The sequence below is a fragment of the Phallusia mammillata genome, chromosome 5 (assembly GCF_965637545.1).
Source record: "Phallusia mammillata chromosome 5, kaPhaMamm4.hap1.1, whole genome shotgun sequence".
NCBI lineage: Eukaryota > Metazoa > Chordata > Ascidiacea > Phlebobranchia > Ascidiidae > Phallusia > Phallusia mammillata.
In genome coordinates this window covers 17,374,733-17,396,358 of record NC_137256.1, presented here as the reverse complement: position 1 = coordinate 17,396,358, position 21,626 = coordinate 17,374,733, and the positions used below count along the sequence as shown (strand labels likewise).

General features: G+C 34.7%; 2 protein-coding genes and 2 long non-coding RNA genes across 4 annotated transcripts; 3 read left to right on the top strand and 1 right to left on the bottom strand.

Annotated features, from left to right (window-relative positions):
* Positions 1-7,946: 7,946 nt before the first annotated feature.
* LOC145227667 (uncharacterized) lies at positions 7,947-9,324 on the bottom strand. The gene is made up of 2 exons (XR_013859947.1): positions 9,119-9,324; positions 7,947-8,840 (listed from the first exon to the last, which is right to left on the bottom strand). It is a non-coding gene; the product is annotated as an uncharacterized LOC145227667 (long non-coding RNA).
* Positions 9,325-9,387: 63 nt separating this feature from the next.
* LOC145229623 (uncharacterized) lies at positions 9,388-11,517 on the top strand. Its single transcript, XM_080094965.1, has 5 exons — positions 9,388-9,391; positions 9,605-9,718; positions 10,540-10,653; positions 11,091-11,204; positions 11,372-11,517. The coding sequence occupies exons 1-5, from the start codon at positions 9,388-9,390 to the stop codon at positions 11,515-11,517; spliced, it is 492 nt and encodes a 163-aa protein (XP_079951091.1).
* Positions 11,518-11,805: 288 nt separating this feature from the next.
* LOC145227668 (uncharacterized) lies at positions 11,806-12,621 on the top strand. Its single transcript, XR_013859948.1, has 3 exons — positions 11,806-11,913; positions 12,125-12,238; positions 12,519-12,621. It is a non-coding gene; the product is annotated as an uncharacterized LOC145227668 (long non-coding RNA).
* A 48-nt stretch (positions 12,622-12,669) lies between these two features.
* LOC145227664 (uncharacterized) lies at positions 12,670-21,626 on the top strand. Its single transcript, XM_080092549.1, has 19 exons — positions 12,670-12,706; positions 12,897-13,004; positions 13,255-13,368; positions 13,882-13,998; positions 15,126-15,233; positions 15,689-15,792; positions 16,280-16,429; positions 16,663-16,745; positions 16,806-16,935; positions 17,222-17,266; positions 17,448-17,636; positions 17,903-18,022; positions 18,263-18,400; positions 18,657-18,766; positions 19,261-19,468; positions 19,784-19,910; positions 20,399-20,559; positions 20,799-20,969; positions 21,287-21,626. The coding sequence occupies exons 1-19, from the start codon at positions 12,691-12,693 to the stop codon at positions 21,443-21,445; spliced, it is 2,358 nt and encodes a 785-aa protein (XP_079948675.1). The 5' UTR covers positions 12,670-12,690; the 3' UTR covers positions 21,446-21,626.

The window sequence follows — 21,626 nt, the reverse complement described above, 5'->3', positions numbered from 1 at the left end:
TAAAAAATAAGTATAATGAAAGTTATCTGTATTATTGTGGTAGGACCATTAAGTAAAAATATCTAGGGGGTGCTGCAGCTCCGCAGCACCCAAGCACGAGCCGCCCCTGATTGGATGTGACGAACAGATTCGCACATCGGGGCCGGGAATGTTACAGCGAGAAATGACTTGTATGTGCTTTCTTTCCCTGATTCTAGTTCGATGTCAATAACCTGACTTCATTGACTATGACGTAACAAAGCGTCTGCCAGGATTGGTTAGAAATCTCCAGACGTAACAATGCGTGTGATGTCATTAGTGTCGCAATCTTGTCCTGGCCACGTTTTACAGTTTCTTTCTGTGCTGTGAGCAGGCTTTTTAGTAGTTGCAGTTGTGGTGGATCTAATGTAGTTTTTTGTAGATATTTATGTGCTAACAATATAGTGTATTTGTGCAGCTATAAAAACATGAAAGTAAGAGTAATTAAATTACTGAAACGTCTTAGTCCATCAAAGTGCCTGTAATTCTGTCCTGGACTCCTAACAAGTTGGTACGTAATTTGAATGTGTAAATTGTATAAGTTAAATGTCGTAATACTGTTTGTGTATGATTTAAGAAGTATTGACTTTCTTAACGTGACATATTCCTAAGTGTAAGTTTATCGGCCATATTGAATGTGCGTATTGTTGCCGATTTGTGACACGTTTCTGTTCGTTTAACAGAGAACCAATGCTGTTGTGCAACCAAGAAGAAATTTGTACCATCAGGCAGAGTTGCGTTCAAGACAAATTAGGAAACCCCCTAGTGCGGCGGTCGGTGCAGATCCAGGCTGCACAGACTTTTAAGTAAATTACGGCCGCTACAGTCACTTAAAAAGTCTTTTCATTTTAAACCGATTTTATAATAATAAAACAATTGGTAGAAAACTGGGCTAAAATTTAACGGGTTCTTGAGTCAATAAAGTTGAATCTGCGAATCCATGAGCTTTAAAGGCGCCCCGCGGGTTTGAAAGACAGCTGAAGCAACGAAATGCTCTGACAAGACTTGGCTTAAATTAAGTAACCATTGTTTGTTCATACCAGTATAATTATGTCTAATTCCCGAAACGTATGAGCTTGCCAAAATTGAGCCTAATGCCTATATACCAGTGGTACTCAAAGTATGGGTCGCGACCCAAACATGGGTCGCGCAGGGTCAAAAAATGGGTCGCGCTGTGCATGGTTATTCAATTCTGACCAAACGAACTACATCAAGTAAACACAAACGAATTTACTTAATGCAGTAGTAAAGTCAACCTCCTTCGACCACGTTGTACAGTAAAACGAACCAGTCAGTACCACCATAGATAACTTAATTCACTAGATGGGCAACTCGGCGAAATCGCTCAGACAGGTCACGCTTGAATGAACCAGTACACATTGGCTTATTTACAATGGCGGGCAATGGGTGAAGAGTGAAGATATTGGCAAAAAATCGCAATTTATTGCATTAAACGTCAAATAACTTTGGAATTGAAGTGATAATAAACTTGCAGGTTACGTAAGTGTCATGTATCTCGTGTATTTTATTCGTTTTTAGAAGTTTATTGTGTGTTTTTGAAAGGATCACTAACCGTTTTTGTTTGATTGATTTTGTATGTTAAATATACCATGGACAAGACTAAATTCTCGTATTTGTGATTTAGTTGTATTTCTGTGTAATAGCTAGGTTAGCCACATCGTGCCAGCCAATGGCAAAAAATCTTTGTTTAAAATTTGCAATCCTGAATTTCAAAGCAACTCTGATATGACGAAACATTACAGCAATTTACAAAAATGTGTGCTCTCATTGCTCGACCCAACTTAGAGAGACATAATACATGCTTCATAAAGAAACGTAATATTAATTTCCTTTTAACCCACTTCTGTTGTCAAAATCAAACAGTAATTCTTTTAGAGCATTCATATGTGAAGATCACTTTGAAAAAACGATCTGCTGATTATTGGTTGCAGAAAAAAGTTAAAAATTGGTGCTTTGCCATCCAAAAAAATTCCTAAACAGCAGTACAGGACAAAATTGGTAACATTGCCCATGAACATATAAATGTTTATTACAGCTAAAATCATTTGTTGTGGCCAAGACAAGCAGAAAAGCACCATTTGACAGAAAGGTTCTTTCATAAGTTAAACACCACAGCGTTAAAAGTGTTGAGAAAGCTTTTAAACAATTAGGTCCTCAGCTGAAAGTTAGTACACACTTCTTAAGTTAACAATTCAATTTAAACAACAATTTGTACAACATTTAGAAAAGTGGTCATTTTATAGAAAAGGCAAATACCTTTTGGTAGAACAATATAAAAATAAAATTGTTAAAGCATACATAAGGTACAGTTATGTTTATTATGAATTAATCTGGGTTTCTGTATGTTAAAATTTTTGTGGCAGACTTTGCTTCTCAAGCAATGTTGAGGTTGAATGGGCTCCATTTTATGGATGGTGAGTTAAACCACTATCCTTGGGTATTACTCCATTGAGGAAATCAACTTTAAATGCATTTTTAAGTATAACACCTGCTTTCAAAACAAGATAGTTTTTACCATTAGGCTTTTATTGTTTTTTGTGCAACATGACAGGGGAGTTGGATAACTTTGAACTTTGTACGGGAGTAAGCAGGAAAAAACAAGAATATTAACAAACATGTCATACAAGCATGGAACGCCCCGACAGGCACAGCCATAATGCGCTCACCTCACTGCAATGTAGCCAGTAGATATGGCAACACATTTAAAACTAGATCACCTAATATTCAAACACAGTAACAGAAAAAGGGCCGGTAATGTGTAAAATGTGTGCAAAGTATGGCAAAAAATGGAACGCAACAGAGTGCAGCAAATGAAATCCAGTGCAACTAGTGAAGAAGAATTGGTAACAGTGGATGACCGAATTCATTAGGATATCTTGGCATGCAGATTCAAATGTTTCTCATTTAATTTTGGAACAGTAATGTGTCATTTCCCATCTGCAGGATTTGGTTGAAAGTCAAAAACACTCACTAATGAGTGGCAAGCCTCATTTTTTAAAAATGCAAGGTAAAAATGCTTCAAAGACCATTAATCGGAGACGGTACCACCCTGATGTGGTTCATTGGGCAATTGAGCTTTTTGCTAGAGCTTCAGCAGCATATAATCATCTCAGAACCAGTGGTGTTCCTATATTGCCATCATCACGTACTTTACAGTAGTACAGGTATAAGTTGCAATTGTACACATAATTTTTTGAACTGACATATCATCACACAATCCTTAAAAACACTGTATGGTAGATTGTTAAAAATATTGGCTCTGGTGCATGTGGTATCAACCAATTGGCAGTCAATGCTCTGTGGATGCAAAGTTAGTTAACAGCAGCAATTTATGCACTTTTTCATGTTTTTTTAATTTATTATTCTCATGTAGTCAAGAAAATTGGTATTCTAGGAAGGCCACTTAGTTGGATTTATTGACTACGGGGCCAGAAATGCAGACACCATAATGGCAACCCATGTATGTAGCAATGTGGTACACATACTGCAAATTGTCCAATTCAGCGAATTCAAAGTCCAAACTTGCTACATAAATAAGGTTAATAGCCATTTTTTTATGATATTATTAAGAAAATTCCAAAAACTAAAACATTTTTATCAAATAAACGTCGCAGCTCAAAAAACTATCGACAAGAGGGCAAAATATGTGTATGTTCTTACCAATGCACACGAAATGTGTACTTGTTCATTCAAGCGTGCAACGTCTGAAGGAAGGCAAAACCAATATATTCGCGTTCGTGGTAATTAAATTAGATTTGTTAAAATAAAAATGTTTAAAAAATACATCAACCAAACATAACTACACATTAAAAGTTACATCTTGTTCTATGTAGTAATTCACCCGAGAGATTTTTTTTAATATTTGACCTGCAGACGAGTTGCGCATCTAGTGAATTAAGTTATCTATGGTACCACATACAGACAATAGCCATCCAATTTTACTGTTGCGCACATGGCGATTGTAACGTCATAGCACGGGAAATAATAGGACCAGTTAACCATGCGAGACTGAACTTGGAGATGTAACAGTTAGCGTATAAGGATGAACAAGTATTCGTACAAGGAAAAAACTTTAGAATTGGGATTCAGTTCTATCAATGATCTTGGTGAGCCTGCAGCCATTTTGACAAGGCCTGACTCCAAATCTGTGGTGACGTGGCCTCGAAATTGCAGTCCGTCTCGTTATCGAACTGCACAGTTAAAAGTCGAATCACAGACATTTCACTCAATATAAAATACGAATGAAAAATAAAGCCGTGTATTGAAGATATTTTGAAGGAAAAATATCAGTTTATCAATCACATTAAACAAATAAATCATTTGTTTGTAATCAACCATTGATTCATAGAACTGTGTACTACAACTGGTTGTCTGTGTCTTTTTCTATTTCATGCATATCGAAAAAAATAAATTTTTTGAAGAGTGGGTCGTGAGGTGTTCATAAAACTCAGATTTGGGTCGCGGTCAAAAAAGTTTGAGAACCACTGCTATATACACACAATTTGTGTCTGTAAATGTATGCATATATTGTCTTGTTTTAAACAGAAATAAAGCACTGCTTCGGAAACAAATTGGCTAATAAGGATTAAAAGCGACCCGAACATGAATTCTGCTATAGGTTATGATGCGAAACACGGACCTGGGGCCGGTCTGACCACTGGCGTTATTTTTTTCTGCGATTACTTCCAACGATAATTTGCAAACTTAAAGATACGTAGATCAAGGTTTGTATGGTTCAACATAAGACATTTGTAAGGTTCAACATCAGGCATAGGATAGGTTTAAAATGAGACATTTGTATAAGGTTCAACATGAGGCATAGGAATAGTTTAACATTAGACGTTTGTAAGGTTCAACATGAGACATTGAAGCTTGCTGATTACAATGTGCTTGCGCGTTTCCTGCTTATATCACTGCTTTGTATTGTAGATAGGGTTTAGTCACGCTGGGGTTATACTTATTACTGCGAAAGAGTGCACTATTGGTTAATTGAGCTGTATGTAACAAGAGGATAAGGTTGAAAAACAAAGTTCAGAACAGAACATATTGTAAGAATTTAAACTTTATTCAAAGCAAAAATATATAGCTGTATTGTAATGTTAAGACCAGGATCGTGCTCTTGCAAACCAACATTTCTGATTTTTGGTAACTTAAAGTTTGATAATGGTCGCTAAAAATGATCTGCCAAAAATCCTTTGTAGGTGATGCAACATCACTTTTTTTTGTATAGTCGTAATGCAAGTGTGATTGAAATAAATACTCCGTAATATTTTTTAGACCAGGGGTGTCAAACTCATGGTGGTTCGGGGGCCACGTTGCAGTTTAGAAACTACGCCAACATAACTTAGATAACTTAACGCTTATGTTTAGTACATAACTTAACGCTTATGTTTAGTGAGAGGAACGGTTTTACTATCGTTTCCATTCGTCTCCAGCATCAATCCCCGCGATCCCCAGTAAAATAGCAAACGACCCCTACGGGTGTGGCAACGATTAGATTGAACACCACTGGTTGCAATAATAACTTTCACTTTAAAAGGTTAGACAGATTTGTTATATTCAGATAAAAATCTTACAAAATACTACAATTATTGATGAGTGTTTGAGGGCCGCATGCGGGCCGCGAGTTTGACACCCCCGTTTTAGACCGTATTCGCGTGTGTTGTGACTGATTGATGGTCTTCATTTTTGCATGATAAATTTGCTTTTTTAACAATTGCAATAACAATCGTAAATAGTAATTAAGCCTGAGTTTGGTGGTTACCGGATCAGATTTTGACATTTGCAACGTACTTTAAGGGTAACTTATTCTTTTGGTGCAAATTACCCATCAGTAAAATAGGTTGCCTGTCGACAAAAAATAAATGATTTGTTCGGGAGGAAGAAAAAGTAATTATCTGCTAAAGTAAAAGTAATTAGGCTACATAGGGATTGCAAGCGTAATTTTCATTAATTAAAAAAGCTGTCAAAATCAATGCTGGTATATTTTAAAACGCTGTATTTGATGTTACAATAGGTGATGTTTGTTTGGCTGCACAACTGGACAGCATGATTTTTCTAGATTAAAATTCGAGTTCCGGCTATTTTCACTCCCAAAAGAAAATAAAACAACATGATACAGAATAGGTAAACACACTGCAGAATTGCGCTGCTTTTTTGATTAAAGAAATTAGGATAGTTATTTTAGCGAAACGTTATTATACTTTTAAGGACTGCGCCAGGATATATTAAAACACATAGTATAAGCCTTGCACGACTTTTGTCTGAGGAAATTTGGAACTGTAAGCTATTTGGTGTTTGATTAGTTGTACAGAGTAGATAGTATAGAGCAGGTTCTGTCCAAGAAACAAAAGAGTGGTAAAATGAAGTGGAAACTTAGCAAACATATCTGGGTATTCCTCGTCTTGGTATTTACAAATTTCACTTTCTACGTCAATGGAACAAGTAGGTTAATTATTTTACGAAGGTATTTCGCTTTACCATTTTACGAAAAATTTGCTTCCACACAAGAAAGTCATAAGAATTTAGTTAAAACACAGTCAATTGATAGGAGGATTATTAGTAAAAATATCAGCCTTACTGAAGAATCGCAAAGCTTAACATACACTGACGAGTCTCGGAATAGCAGCAAGTCGATACACTTTAGCAAAACTTGTAAACTTTCCACGCAAATTAGCTATTATTCCAATGCCTGTCAATATTAGTTTTCTGCCCAACGCTGCAATTTATACGTTTATAAAACTTTTTAAACTGTGTGTAAAATTGTAGGCTATTTTAACCCAAAAGTGACAACATGATTTTAAAAAGTTAAAAATTGTAAAAGCCTTTGATTACGCAGCTATCGGTGGGACTGTCAACTTTGGAAGCAGTGACCACAACTATGTTTCTTTTTCCGCAATCTATTCGATCTGCAACAAAAATCCACCAGATGCTCTTTGGTTTTCGGCATACGGTTCATCGAGTGAACGCGATCAATTTAATGTAGCTGTGAATGTGCAAGCAGTATGGGGGTTTCATGCACAACTGGTCAGGATAGACATTAATCAAGGATGGGGACAAAAGCATGTTGTCGTTCAATGGAATGCAAGGTTTGGTAAGTGCGATGGCATGCTTAGGCAACCGATTGTGTCGAATAATTTTAAATTCGGTTTGAATAATTTTATAATTTTAGTGTCGAATAATTTTAAAGATGTTTGCATGTTACTGAAGAACTGGGTGCTGACTGTATCAGACACAAAGGTTTAGATCTCCACGCAAAATTGCAACTCTCCAAAATAATCAAAACATGACATAAATTTTACTGTTGTGTGATGTCTTATCGGATATGTTTGAGTTAAATTTTTAAAGCGCAAGCGAATTTTTGTTCTGCCAACCAGTAGTCGCTTGTGTCATACATTACGGTTTGTTGTATTTTTTGTGATAGATACCATCGAAGATCCTTGTACTCCAGGCGGTTCTTGTCAAAACTACGGCTATGGACAAAGGTGCAACTGCTTCAGTGGATACGAAGGACCAACATGTACAAGTAAGCTATGACTTAAAGCATGTTAGTTTATCTTGGTTATCCACTGCATTTTTCTCAATGAGATTGATTTGTTTGCGATAAGTCCAAACAAATTTCGACCTGGACCTTTTAAGAAATAGTTTTTACTGATTTAATTGATCCTTAACCCTTTGAGGGACACACTTTTTTGTGCACTGCTTTTTTTAATTCAGTCAACAAATCTTAGTTAAAATGGGTCAAAAAAAGTATTCCCCCAAAATTTTTTTGGTAATTTCTTAGTTTGTTTATTTTAGAGCATGGTACATATATGTACCAGCAACCATCTGGGGGAATTTTTTTTTGAAAATTTTTTTTTTCAATTTTGGTGCAAATCCATTATTATAGTAAAAAATGTATTCAAGGATCACTGTAAGTAAACTTTGTTAACTAACAAATACTTGTATTCCATGTATTTGATTAGTAAATACAAAACAACAAACAAAACCTAGTCAACAGCATACAAAAATGCGAGAAAACTTGTAAGTATAGAATAATGGTGCAGGTATTTCAACAATAGTTGTTGTCATTACCAGTGTAGGATTTCAGTTCAGTAAACTTAGCTTCACAAAAATATAGAGATGAAAAGGAAATGCCAGTTTTGTACGAAGAAATCATAGATAGCAAATGGTAACAGGTCACAAAAAAAAATTTGAAAATACAACAAAATCAAGCACAGAAACTTATTTTTTATGATAAAGTTTGAAGGATTTCCTATCCTTTGCACAACAAAGATATGTGTCACACTGGACATACTTGTTGTTGGTCCTGTTCTGAATCTTTTGACATGTGCAAAGCTTACACCTTTGTATATTGTTGATCTTGTCAATTGTATTGACTTTGCTAGATCTTTTCTTGCAAATACTAGAATTGTGGCCCTTGAAATTTGATCACATGTTCATCAACGGAAGAAAATAGGACTGATAGAAATGATGAATTAAAATGCTGTAGTACTGGCCTAATTTTAAAAGCCCTTTCATACATTGGATCATTTCTCGGTTTCATATTTTCATTGTTGTTGAAGTTCAACTTACTACAGATCTCTTCTAATCACTAGGATTTTGCTTTTTTGCTACCGTACAATCAAGCATTGAACTGGCAGCAACAATTTAGAATCTTTTAAGAGAACCTTAACATCTTCTGCATCTAAAGCAAGGTCATCTTCAGTGTCGCTAACATCAGCAAACAAAATTTCCTCCACGATGCTATATGTCAATGGAAAAACTAACTTTTTGTTCCTGTCACTTTTGTTCTGAAATGTCTTAAAATACAAAAAAAATACTAAAAACCTTAAATGTGCTGTTTTGTAGTTCTAATTGGACTTAAAAAACAAACAACAGCATTTTTCAACAAAACCGAAAACTTTGACTTTTTTTCCCCAAATGGACAGTGGTACATATATGTACCATAACATGTATGTCCAAAATTTTTACATTTTTACTAGGGTTTTATTTTTTAAAACTAGTAATTATTGACAACCAACACATAAACAATAAAAAACGTTATCAGTCACTTGTTTTTATGTTTTTGTATACTTACCAGTAAGTGAAACAACTATGCCCTTGAGAATGACCGAAAACTGACTACTTTAAGGCACAAAAACAGCTGATCTGAAGGTGGCAAGTGCAAAAAAATCATAGAAATATAAACATTAAACCCAAATTGAGAGGTTGTGTGAAAATTATATCGATCGAACAACAAATTAATTTTCTACGATGCTTCAAAGTTGTGGTACATATATGTACCAGTAAACCTCAAAGGGTTAAATGGTGCCAGAAAATATTTAAACTAATAAGAACAAAACTCAAATGAGCAAAATATGATTTCTATAGTTTATTTTATTTTTTATTAGTTTGCGAACATTTAAAAAAATCTTTATTCTATCGAGGACAAAGCCCCAACAAAATGAATTTTCATTATATTCTAAAACAAATATTTAATTCGTACACTCGACAGAACTTTAAAGCAAGACGGTTTGAAAACGAATAATTTGACTGCTTAAGAAATGTTGTTTCTTGTATTTAGACATTGATGATTGTAAACCGGGCCCCTGTCAAAACAGTGGTACATGTACGGACTTACTGAACGATTACAGTTGCAGATGTGTGGCTGGTTTTACAGGAAAAACGTGTTCGATAAGTATGTATATTTGTAGTTATATAAAATATGTATGTATATTGTAGTTATATAAAATATGTATCATCAGATTCTTCACGGTAAAATTGATAAGGGGCAAAAATGAAATAAAATTATAATCGTTTAAAGCAGCGGTTCTTAAACGTTTTTAGTTTTTTGTTATAACGGTCCCTTCGTATTTTTTTCGAGCACTCGCGGTCCAAGCTAAATATATTTAAAAACTAAAAATACCTTGGCGAAAGAAAACTGTCGAATTACCAAATAAAAGTTAATTTATTCCTTTTGAAAGTATTCTCACAACACCATGCAGAATGAATTTAGTTTAGATTTTTTGAGATCACTTTAAAATTGCGTGGTTTCAAGGGCAATTTATTACGTCACAAACAAGACTAAAACAATATAAATATAATGCGCGAACAATCGCCTCTTTTTGTTATTTGAAAATGAAGCAAAATACCACTTCTTGTTACAGAAAGCTCATTTGTCTGACTATTTTTTACTCATACACTTGCAAGATCTGATGTTACATAACGTTGTAGAAATACTTTAAACTCCCCGCGGTCCTTCTGAAATCGCGTGGCAGACCCCAAAGGGACCGCGGACCCCAGTTTGAGAAGCGCTGTTTAAAGGCACATTTCAGTTCTGATTGTGCTCTAATAACTTCTGAGTAAAGTCGTTAAAACATAAAAAGATCCGATATTTTTTGCGGTTACATAAAATCATTGCTAAACTGTCCAATAAAAATTCAGGATACAATTTTATTTGGCAACGATTAAGAGAACCTTGATTGTTTGCAGGATCGTGTAATTCTTAATTTCTTTCAGATATTAATGAGTGCGTACCACAGCCGTGTCAGAACAGTGGCACCTGTACGGATTTGATAAACGACTACAGGTGTACTTGTGAAGCAGGTTACACTGGAAAGAGTTGTCACATAGGTAAGTTGTTAACACCTCAGGAGTCCACTCGAAGACGCCACACTTTGCTTACATTGCAAATCTAAGCATAACACACTGTAAAAACTTAATAAACGTTGACTCTAAACCAGTTTATGTTTTTAGTATCGTCGGGGTAGTTTTTGATGCACGAGATATGAAACAAACATTTGGATCTCTTTTAAGAGATTTATTAACATTTTTGGGCGTATCAAAAGCTCACAAAGACCTGCTAGAAAAGACTGTGATTGCCAGAAAATGTCCATGTCATTGCTTTCTTTTCTGCAGCTTTTAAGGACGAATCTTTGTCATTTCCTATTACATAGTAACTTAGTGCTATTTTACATACAAATGTTATTCAAGTCGATAGTTACTCGACAGAGTAAGGCAGCTGCACGTCAATTCTATTTAATTGTAAGATCTTGATAAAACTTTCACAGATATTGACGAGTGCGCACCATTGCCTTGCAAAAACAATGCAACTTGCACAGATCTGATAAACGACTACAGCTGCACATGCAAACCTGGCTTTACCGATAAAAATTGCAATACAGGTAAATCTAAGATAGTAGTTGACATTTATATTTCAGAGAGAAAAATATTAGTGCATATAAAACACATTCCATCTTTTTGGACATTAGAAGATACATTTTAATTCATATTGTTTTGTAAAGTATTAGGAATTTCTTAATAATCAAGGTTATCTAAAATTTTACTTTAGACATTGATGAGTGTGGACCACAGCCGTGTCAGAACAATGCCACCTGTACAGATTTGATAAACGACTACAAATGTACTTGTGAACCAGGTTACACCGGAAAAAACTGTTCAATAAGTAAGTTTTCTGACTCATTTTGGAAACATTAATGCGGATGACTGTAAGACTATGGTTGACATAAGTTTAAAGCTTAACTGTGAAAGGTATTTCGCTATTGACGCAATAGCCACCATTGGAAGCGTGATTTTTATTGTAGCAATGATCCTTGACAGTCGGTCATGAGTTTTAATGTCATTGAAATGGCTTTTCTAGCACTTGTATTAAATTCCTTGGGACATGGTGATCTGTAGAGTATGTTTGGTGGTTTGTTGGAAGAAGTGTTTGATGCAAAGTGGAATTCTTGGCATGCAAAAACTTTTTTTTTGCATCAGATATTGATGAATGCGCACCCCAGCCGTGTGAAAACAATGCAACTTGCATAGATCTGATAAACGACTACAAATGCATCTGTCAAGCTGGATACACAGATAAAAATTGCAGTACAGGTTTGTACAAAACATATTTTTAGGTGTTTTTTTTTACAGAGGCAAACGATTAAAAATAATTTAGGTCAATTACAAAAATTGTGTTTCAAAACAATAAGAATCAATTTTACCATTTATTTTCTTAAATATTGGGTATTAATTCTCTGCACTGTAGCCTATTGCCCTTGGCCAGTGTTTTGGTTAAAATATAATATGCTAAATTTTAATGCAGATATTGATGAGTGTGGACCACAGCCGTGTCAGAACAGCGTTACATGTACGGATTTGATAAACGACTACAGGTGTACTTGCGAACCAGGTTACACCGGGAAAAACTGTTCAATAAGTAAGTTGTGAAACTCAATCACAAAAAGTTCACGTATTTGAATAATAAGTTAAAAGAATATAGGAGATCAATGTTACTCGTGCCCAACGAACAGCTGTAACAGGAATTAATTGGAAACGCGAAAATAATTGATCGTTAGCATTGGAAATTAACTTGGATGGTATTTGTAATTATTTGGACCGCCAAAGAATAGGGAATTCAATTATGCAGTGACACGTTTTTTCCAAAGCTTTAGGGTGATGAATATGTTGTTTTGCAAAGTTTAATTTGTGTTAAACAGATATTGATGAATGTGCACCGAATCCGTGTGAAAACAACGCAACTTGCACAGATCTTATAAATGACTACAACTGTACGTGCAAACCTGGTTTCACTGATAAAAATTGCAGTGCAGGTAAAAAGGAATTTGAAAATTCATGTTGAACTATTAAATAAGCCGACATAACTGTAAAATGTTTTCTCAAAAAGGTAACGTTTTCCTATTTAATATTTTATTCACAACTAGATAGCGCATAGAGCACATGTCCTAACTATTTTTAATTGATGTTTTTCCCATTTTGAAATACTTGTTCCAATATGTTTCTACATTTTGGTAATTGTTTTGCCATTAGTTTTTTGCTTATCATGTACTGCAAAACACTGGTTTTATGTATCACAGATAAATGTTCCCGAAAGCCGTGTATGAATGGAGCAAGATGCACCGACATTGTTGATGGGCACGTTTGTACTTGTTTACCAGGTTTTACTGACGCCAGTTGTGCAACAGGTATATTAAGATTTCGAAAGTTTCAAAGATTAGTTTTAATGCATTGTTTCAACTAATGTGTGTTTTTTCTGTAGTGAGACATTTCGTAGCTGCTTCTACATAATTGGCAGCTAACGTTTGCACTAAAGTTGGCCGAATTTGTAATGTGTTTAATGGTTTTAAAAATTGCCATATTGTGCTACAGATCGTACATAATGTAATGTGGTCAATTTTCGCAGTGAAAACGAGTTTTAAACAAATATGCCTTTAGATATTAATGAGTGTGCTCCAATTCCGTGTCAGAACAACGCGACCTGCATAGATTTGGTCAACGGTTACAATTGTACCTGCGTTCTGGGTTTCACTGGAAAGAATTGCGCACAAAGTAAGTTTAGCGACTGATGTTTAAAATAAAAAGAAATGCTTTTGGATATGTATGTTATCAAACCATGGAAACAAATGACATGGTTGGTTCATTATGATAGCACAAAATTACGCTATGGTGTTGATGCATATTAATTGCTAAAAAGTCATTAAAAGATGCATGTAATGTATAATGGCAAAACACCATCACATTATTATACGTTGTACCATGTAGGCTAATTAATGTAATTATTATTGCTTTAACGATAATGTTAACAATACAAAGTAATAAGTTTTTCATAGGTGAACCACACAAACTTTTAGCAACCTTTGATTAACCTCGAATAGTAAACATTTGTTATGAATTTCGGAATTGAATTAGCTTATGCTTGTATAAACCATCTGTCTATCATTTGTCATGCATGAAAAGTTATAAACAATAAAAAGTAACGAAAACAGCACGACAAAAATGTGCATGCCATAAGACAACAACCAAACAACTTTATGATTTTTACAAATCGTTTGGAAATTTTAGTTACTTATGTGTGTGGAACGCGGGTCTGCAGTCGTTTTGCGAAATGTTTTTTGACGGAGGGAAACTATTCATGTCACTGCAAAAGCGGTTACGTAGGTGACGGATACACCTGCCAACGTAAGTAAATGTTAATTTCAGTAAAAGTATCTTAATAATAAACCTACTTAGTCATGATTCTGAATAAACTAACGAGCATAAAATTAAATACCTTTAAGTAGAAAAACGTGATATCGTTTCTTCGGAACACTATATACAGATCAGTTTATTATCCTTGATTATAAATATGATTTTGTTTAATTATAAGTTTTTGCACATTACTATTACCATTTCAATCTTAGCATATTGCATCCAACTTTATTAAACTTACGTCTCAAATAAATAGCATCATGACACTTTAGGTCAGGGGTTCTTAAACGTTTTCGCTCGTGCCCCACTTGACACTATTTATTTATTCTCACGCCCCCCTGAAAACGTTAGCACTGAGGATGCTTGTCTTGTTTTTTGACAACCACATACATCGTAGGTGCTACTGTCAAGTTAGTTCCAATCGTTAGAAAAAGCCACTTCAACACTGATAAGTTCCGAAAAAAGCGCGCGCACAGAGCCAAGGTGCCAGTATTCTTGTAAACTACGCATATGTCGCCCAGAAATTGTTGATGCACTAAAAGTCAAGGCAATCTCTTATGCGAAATTAAGAACAAATAGAGAATGTGCAGCCGACTGTATAGTACAGGGGTCACCAAACTACGGCCCGCGATCCCATTTTTTAGGTTTGCCAAAACGTAGTGATAACTTTGTTACTGTCAAAAATTAATCTATACTCCTTACGAAAGTTTACTGCTACGACATGTAAAATTAATATTACCTACTTTCATAGGATTGCAACGCCCAGGATTGATCCAAAGCCAGTTTATTACTTATTTTTTCTTATTTTTTGAAAGACCATATCTTGGCGCCCCTATAAAAATCGCCTCGTGGGCTAAGTTTGAGAAGAGGGCACTAGGGCATTCAAAGCCCGCAGTGGAAAAAAGTTTGGTTAGTACAACTGGACATCCATTTTAGGGCAATGAAGCGTTTACTTTAACCAATAAGTTCGAAATCAGCGCCGACATAATTCCAATGCATTCATTTACAATTGTTTGCAAGTGAAAACTTTGCAGCCAGATTGTGCTGCGCCCCCCAGTTTAAGAACCCTTGCTTTAGGTGATAAAAAAGCGTTTACAAAAATGCTTCATCTTTTCCAGCTTTTTGTCGCAAAACACAGATATTCGTCCAAGCATTGAATCAATCTGTCACTTTTAACAAAACGAATGTTGGAGAAACTGCCAACTCTCAAGAAATCTGCTCAAACGGTACGAAACTGTCAGTATTGAAACCTTGTTTCCCACCCTAACTGTTTTGAACCACGCCAAGGAATATGATTTACCTAAACATGCCAAGAGGTTACAAACATGTCACATGGATTTTTTGTGACAGCATTTTTTCATACACTAATTTCAGAAAAACTTGGTGCCAAGTGTCGGTATTTGTGACATCGCACATGCAACAATAAAGACGCATTACTGACTCAGTATTGGCCAAAATCACAGCAAAATAAACATTCATAGTTGTGGCAAGATAAATCTGAATAAAAATCGTTTTTAATACATTGGTTGAGACGATTATCATTTTTGTTTCAAAATATTCATGACAAAGTTAGTTTAATTAAAACCGTATTCATAATAGATTTATTCTCTAACATACAACTAATCAGTATAGTTACTGTACTGTATATTTGTAATTTCGTATGAAACATTTATAATTTCAGGTAGACCAATGGCATCAGTTGATTGTGTGTACGGAGCCCCAGCAGGATTTGCTGCCATCAAATCGCCCAGTTGTGAAAGGACTATACTATCGACAATAAGTCAGGTTAAAAAGTTTTGTTAAAACGGAACACCATACCTTAATGCTGCCATATGAGTGTGTGTTGTACTCATTTAACGATGCTAAAATAAGTTTTTTTTTTACAACTATACCTATGAATAATCGCTATTGATTAAAAGCCCATGACATTAATGAGCTTATTTATTGTCTGCCTAATGACCGTTCAAACAAACCCATTTCACTTCAGAACATAAAGCGCGTCATTTGACGTAATAAACTATGACTAAATTTAGCCTAATTGCTTTGTCACTAATTGAACTTTGCAGCTGCGAATGATTCAAGCTATTGAAGTTGTAAACGGTTAACCCAATGGATTCAATTTTATTTTTTGAACAAATGCATGACAATTTCTATTATTGTAAACTTGATTTGTTGGCCTAAAAAAACTTTTTTTTTCACATAAAATATGTTTTTAAATTATTGTGGCTTCATATAACACAAAAAAATACGAATGAATGTATTTAACTTTAAGATTGAAGACACAATAACAGCCAAGGAAATTTCCTCAACTATCGCGTTTTTTAAATTGGCCACAAAAATTGTGACAGTACAGGATCACGTATTTGAAGTTATTGATGGTTTGGAAATAATTCTCCAAGTGGTATCAAGACAACAACGCCAAGTAAATTGTTTCAGATATATATTTTTTTACTAATGTTTGAAACAGAAACAACAAGCTGCATTATTTTTCTGTTTAAATGTTAAAAACAAATCGTATTTTTGTAGTTTCTTGACCGTTCTTTTATCATTCTTTTTTTATTTGCTGACTGTTATAATGTGTGTTTTTATCCAAAACTCGCCAACTTTTGCGTTGTCTAAATCTTTTGCTTTTAAACCATATTTAACTTTTTGCAGATAACAACCAACGTGATGTACGATGCTATGTTAGTGGCCGAACAGTTGACAAATGCTTTGACTTCGTCCTCAAACATTAACACGTAAGAAAAGGCACCTTTAAAGTATTTTAATAAAGATGATTAAAAACAATTTTATTTCAGCATAGACACCACCAAAAACAAACGTCAAAAGCAACATTTGCTCGAAGTTTTGCAAAACTTTGCCAATTATGTTGAAATACCACAAGATATAACAAATTTTACCTTAACCACTGAACAAATCACACTCCAGGTATTACTTCAGTAACAAATTTATGATTTGATGCACGTTTATGAAAGCTTTGTTTCGTTGCGAGTACTAACTTTAGTTTACATTGAATCTGTTTTCATTTAAAAATGATTTGCTTTAAATACAAGCACATGCAAAACTTTTGTAATAAATACTATTAATTAATAAACAAAAATTAAATTGCCCTCGATTAGAGCAAATATATTCTATATTTAAGTTTAGAAACAGAATAGAATACAAACACAACAAAATTGTGGTCATTGTGTTACCTAAACGTTATGCTTTGCAGATATTTAAACCAACAACGGCAAGAAGTGGCCGACAACTGCAAAATGTTAGTGAATCAGTTCAAATACAGATATTATAATTAATATAGATAAATATATAAGTGTGTTACTATTTTTTTAAATTAAAATCGAGCATTCTGACTCTTAAGCGTGATCATAGTGACTAAACAACTTTAGGCACCTATGCAAACTCAAAGCATGTAACAAGAAACTGTGTTGTCTTGGTAGAAAAAATACAGCGACATCAGGTTCGCCCCGGCACCAAAATCGCAGCATGCTGCAGAACAACCCGTTCAACTTGTCGTGCCTGGAGAAGTCATTGACCAAGCAGCAACTCAACTGCGCAAAGAGACTCAAATAGCATTTTTTCAATTCAACAACGACGACTTGTTTTCAAGTTTGGACCGAGTCGAAGTTGTAAGATTTGCTCTAACAAACATTTAAACAGATTCGGAAAATTGCTTTTTGTGTATATTCGTTATGTTATAATTCAGTTTAAACCTACTTTACTTCACACTGCACACTGTTATACCTGTGTTGGATTGAGATAAAGATGTCTGACTTTCTATATTTGCTGGCAAAATCAACAAAACAAATTTGTCATCACTCTTTGTTATGATGTGTAATGTTGTTAGCAATTAAATGTGTTTTTGTTGTTTTATAAGGTTTTTAATTTTTTCCAGGTTGTTTCAGCGCAAATTAAAGGTTACGACTCCGCTACTTCGAGCAAAAGCATTAGCTTGGAATTCAGTCATGAAACCGAAATCCAACGAGAAGTACCTGTGGGCAATGGAGTTTTAAAGGTTTGAGAAATTAACAAGTTGCTGAATCAAATTAAACCCAACATTCATGATGTAAAATAGCATTTTCAACCTAGTTATAAATCGCTTTGATCCGTGTTTACCCATAAAGGTGTTATTCTCGTAAATCATCACAAAACAATATAGACAAAAATGTAAACAGTAGGCCTATGTCCAAATAAAAGTTGAAGACCAATGTAATAAATCAAAATCATTTATAACTTAGTTTTATATTTTGGTTAGAATGTGGTGACACGTACGCAATGCAGTGTATGGGATGATCACCAACAGGTATGGGTTCCAAACGGTTGTGAATTGGTCAAGAACAGTTTCCCACCTCAGTGTAAATGCTACAAACTGGCAAACTTTGCCATGTTAGTGGTAAGTTACTAGTAAGCTAAACCTTTTTCTTCTGAACAATCACATTCAAATTTCCCCTTTCTTACACTTCCTCAAATTTTGGTGTGCACATTTAGCATTAGGTTTTAATTATTGAAACAATATCAGTATAATATCTCGATTTTCATTTTTTCATTAAAATTAAGGTTTATAAACAACAATCTAAATAAGTCGGTATTTGTAGCTAATATATGTAGAAACAATTGAATGTTGATAACCCCAAAATGTTTTTCAACAGGACACCAAAATACTTCCATCGGCATTTTCAATGGGAATCACAACATACGTTGGATTGTGTTTGTCGATTATTGGGCTATCAATGACTATTTTTGTATTTCTTTCTGTACCGTAAGTTAAAAACTACTTTGCAAAAAACATGCTTTAGGCCAGTGGTCGGCAACCGCCGGTCCGCGGCTCGGCACCGGTCAGCGAGGGTTTCGTGACCGGGCCGTATAAATTTTTAGGTTAGATGTTATAAAACGTTTGGCCCATGTATCCAGAAGATGATAAACTAATTTAATCGTTTTTATTGCTGAATATTTGTACTCTTTTGAAGACTGGTACGCCATAAAATTTTAGTTTCAAAAACGGTCCGCCGTGCAAAAAAAGGTTGCCGACCTCTGCTTTAGGCCACATACGCCAAGTCAGGCTGTGTTTGTGTGTCTTTTTATTCCCGTAGCAACAACAGGTGGAGAGGTTCTTTCAGGCCACGTCACATTAGACTACATACAGTAGACCTGTTAACGGAAAGTATACCTGAACAGAATAAAAAAACAGCAAACAATAAAAACAAAAACTTTATCTTTATTTTTCTTGCAACGCATCCTATTTTTTGTTCACAGAAAACTTCGTAATCGACAACCTACGATTTTTCTTCTCAACATTTGTATCTGCTTGATGGCAGTGTGCATTATTTTTCTGACTTCTGGTAATCAAGTCGGGAACAGAATACCTTGCTACATGTTAACAGCTTTACTCCACTACTTTCTACTAGCGACGTGGTTTTGGATGACAGCAAATGCTTACACCATGTACAAAGCACTGGTCAAGGTAAGGACTTGCTGGCAAATTGTCTGTGCAAAAACACTGCAAGGAAAAAAAGTAAACTACCAAACTTACACTTAAACTGCCTATTTTTGAGTATTTAAACAAACATTATTTTTACATGGTTAATGCTAATTCTTAAGTTTTACAAAAATTTTCTCACAAAATACTAAAATCAACCTTAAACATTACAACGTCGAGACGTTATAAAGCGCCGATGACACAAATGGTGGATAGATGGTAAACGCGCTGCAGCTACACCGTTGAAAAATATAATATGCACTATATGTTCCTTTCTGTAATAGTTACATACTTCTGCAGGTATTTCAAATTTCAAGCAAATTGTCTGGGCGGAACGCCGCGATTATTTATCTTGTTCCTTTGGCGATAGTTTTGTTGAACATGGGTGTCACCGTTTTCAACACGGACATCAAAACGTACAGGCCAGGTTAGTTTGTTAACGAAACAGATTATATAAACTCAAAATCGTTCAACATCCGCTTCAGGCCTACGGCGTTTGTGACATGTTCATTTATAGAATGCGGAGATATGAAAGGTAACATTAAATTCCTACCAAACCAAACTGACACTAGTGGTCGCTGCAGAATGTTATAGAATAGCTGGTATAGACGTATGGTCGGGGAACCCAATTTCAAAACCGAAATCAATTCCAGCAAAACTTTTGGTGTGTGTAAAGATATGTATTGAAAGCGGAAGACCCACTTTTCAATTGATCTAAAACTCTTTCGTCACATAAAATATTAGTATCTGGGTTTTACAAATTGCAAAAGACTTGTTTTTACATTTTTGCTTTCATGTAAGTCGTTATTCCTGACGCATTGTTTGTTTTGATGCAGATTATGCTCAGTTACCTTTCAAATATGTACAAACTAAAAACTCCTAAAGTTTACCCTCTTTTCTTGTTCCATATTCCAGACAACATACTTTTCGAATCAGTGTACAAATCCCGACACATGTGTTGGCTTCGTCTTTATTCTCTCTACTTTGGGTTTCTTCTGCCTGTTGGCATCATGTTTTTGATCAACATGTATTTCTTTGTTGCTGTTCTTGCAAAAATCACGTGTTGCAAGAAAAAGGTACCGCAAACTATTTTTGTTTGACTTTTCTGCAACAAAAAAATGTTTTTATATTTGCTATTGAATCCCGATTTTAAACAAGGTCTAGTTTTACGTAAAACTAGAAACTTAAAACTTTGACAAAATTATCAACCCAATAATAAACAAAAAGGCATTAGAACTGTGAAAGATTGCGAGCTAAATAGTTAAAAAATTTGCTATTTGGTGATACAATTGTAGAAAAAAATTTAATCCATTAGATCCAGTCTACAGCAAAGGTTCGAGGTCTCGGTAGAAATTTTCAGATTGCAATATCAATGATATGTTTGATGGGTCTAACTTGGATTTTTGGATTTCTAATGTTGGTCGCTGAAGACGAAAGGCATCAAACTGTGATGGCCTGGCTCTTTACCGTGTTTAATTCCACACAGGTAAGATCCAATAAGATCTAACTTACATTCATTCCTGGTGGTTATATCAAATTCGTAGAGTTATTTTCAAATAAACAACAGCACAAAGTTTATGAGGCCTTTTAAGTCCGAATATAAAATCAATTGTCTGTACTTTTTAATTGTAAAATCAGTTGGAAGATATTGACAATCCTGTACAATAAAACAACAAACTGTACAAAACACGAGGATCACACATGACATATAGCAAGAAACCAAACATTAGGGGAAAAAAGTGCAACGTACCAATTATGTTTTCCAAGGTAAATGATCTATATACCAACTTTGTTGTTGTGTAGGGGTTGAGCATCTTTATATTCAACTGTGTCCTAAACAAGGGAGTTCGCGATGCTGGTCGTGACTGGGTTAGTACAAAGACCAGGAAAACACAAGTATCTACAACAGGCACAACAACTAACACTAGAACAACCAATCATTATATTTCTTCTAAGATCTGAGGGATGTGCAACAATACGAGACATTTTTGTATTGGTTTTATTATTTCCAGTATTTTAATTCATTTTGTATTTTTTTAACTTTTGCACATTGAGAACAATTTGTTATGTTTTTTGTAAGTGTTTTTGTATTCAAATTGTACATAACGATTTATTTTCGAGACATTAAATTGTATTTAGCTGG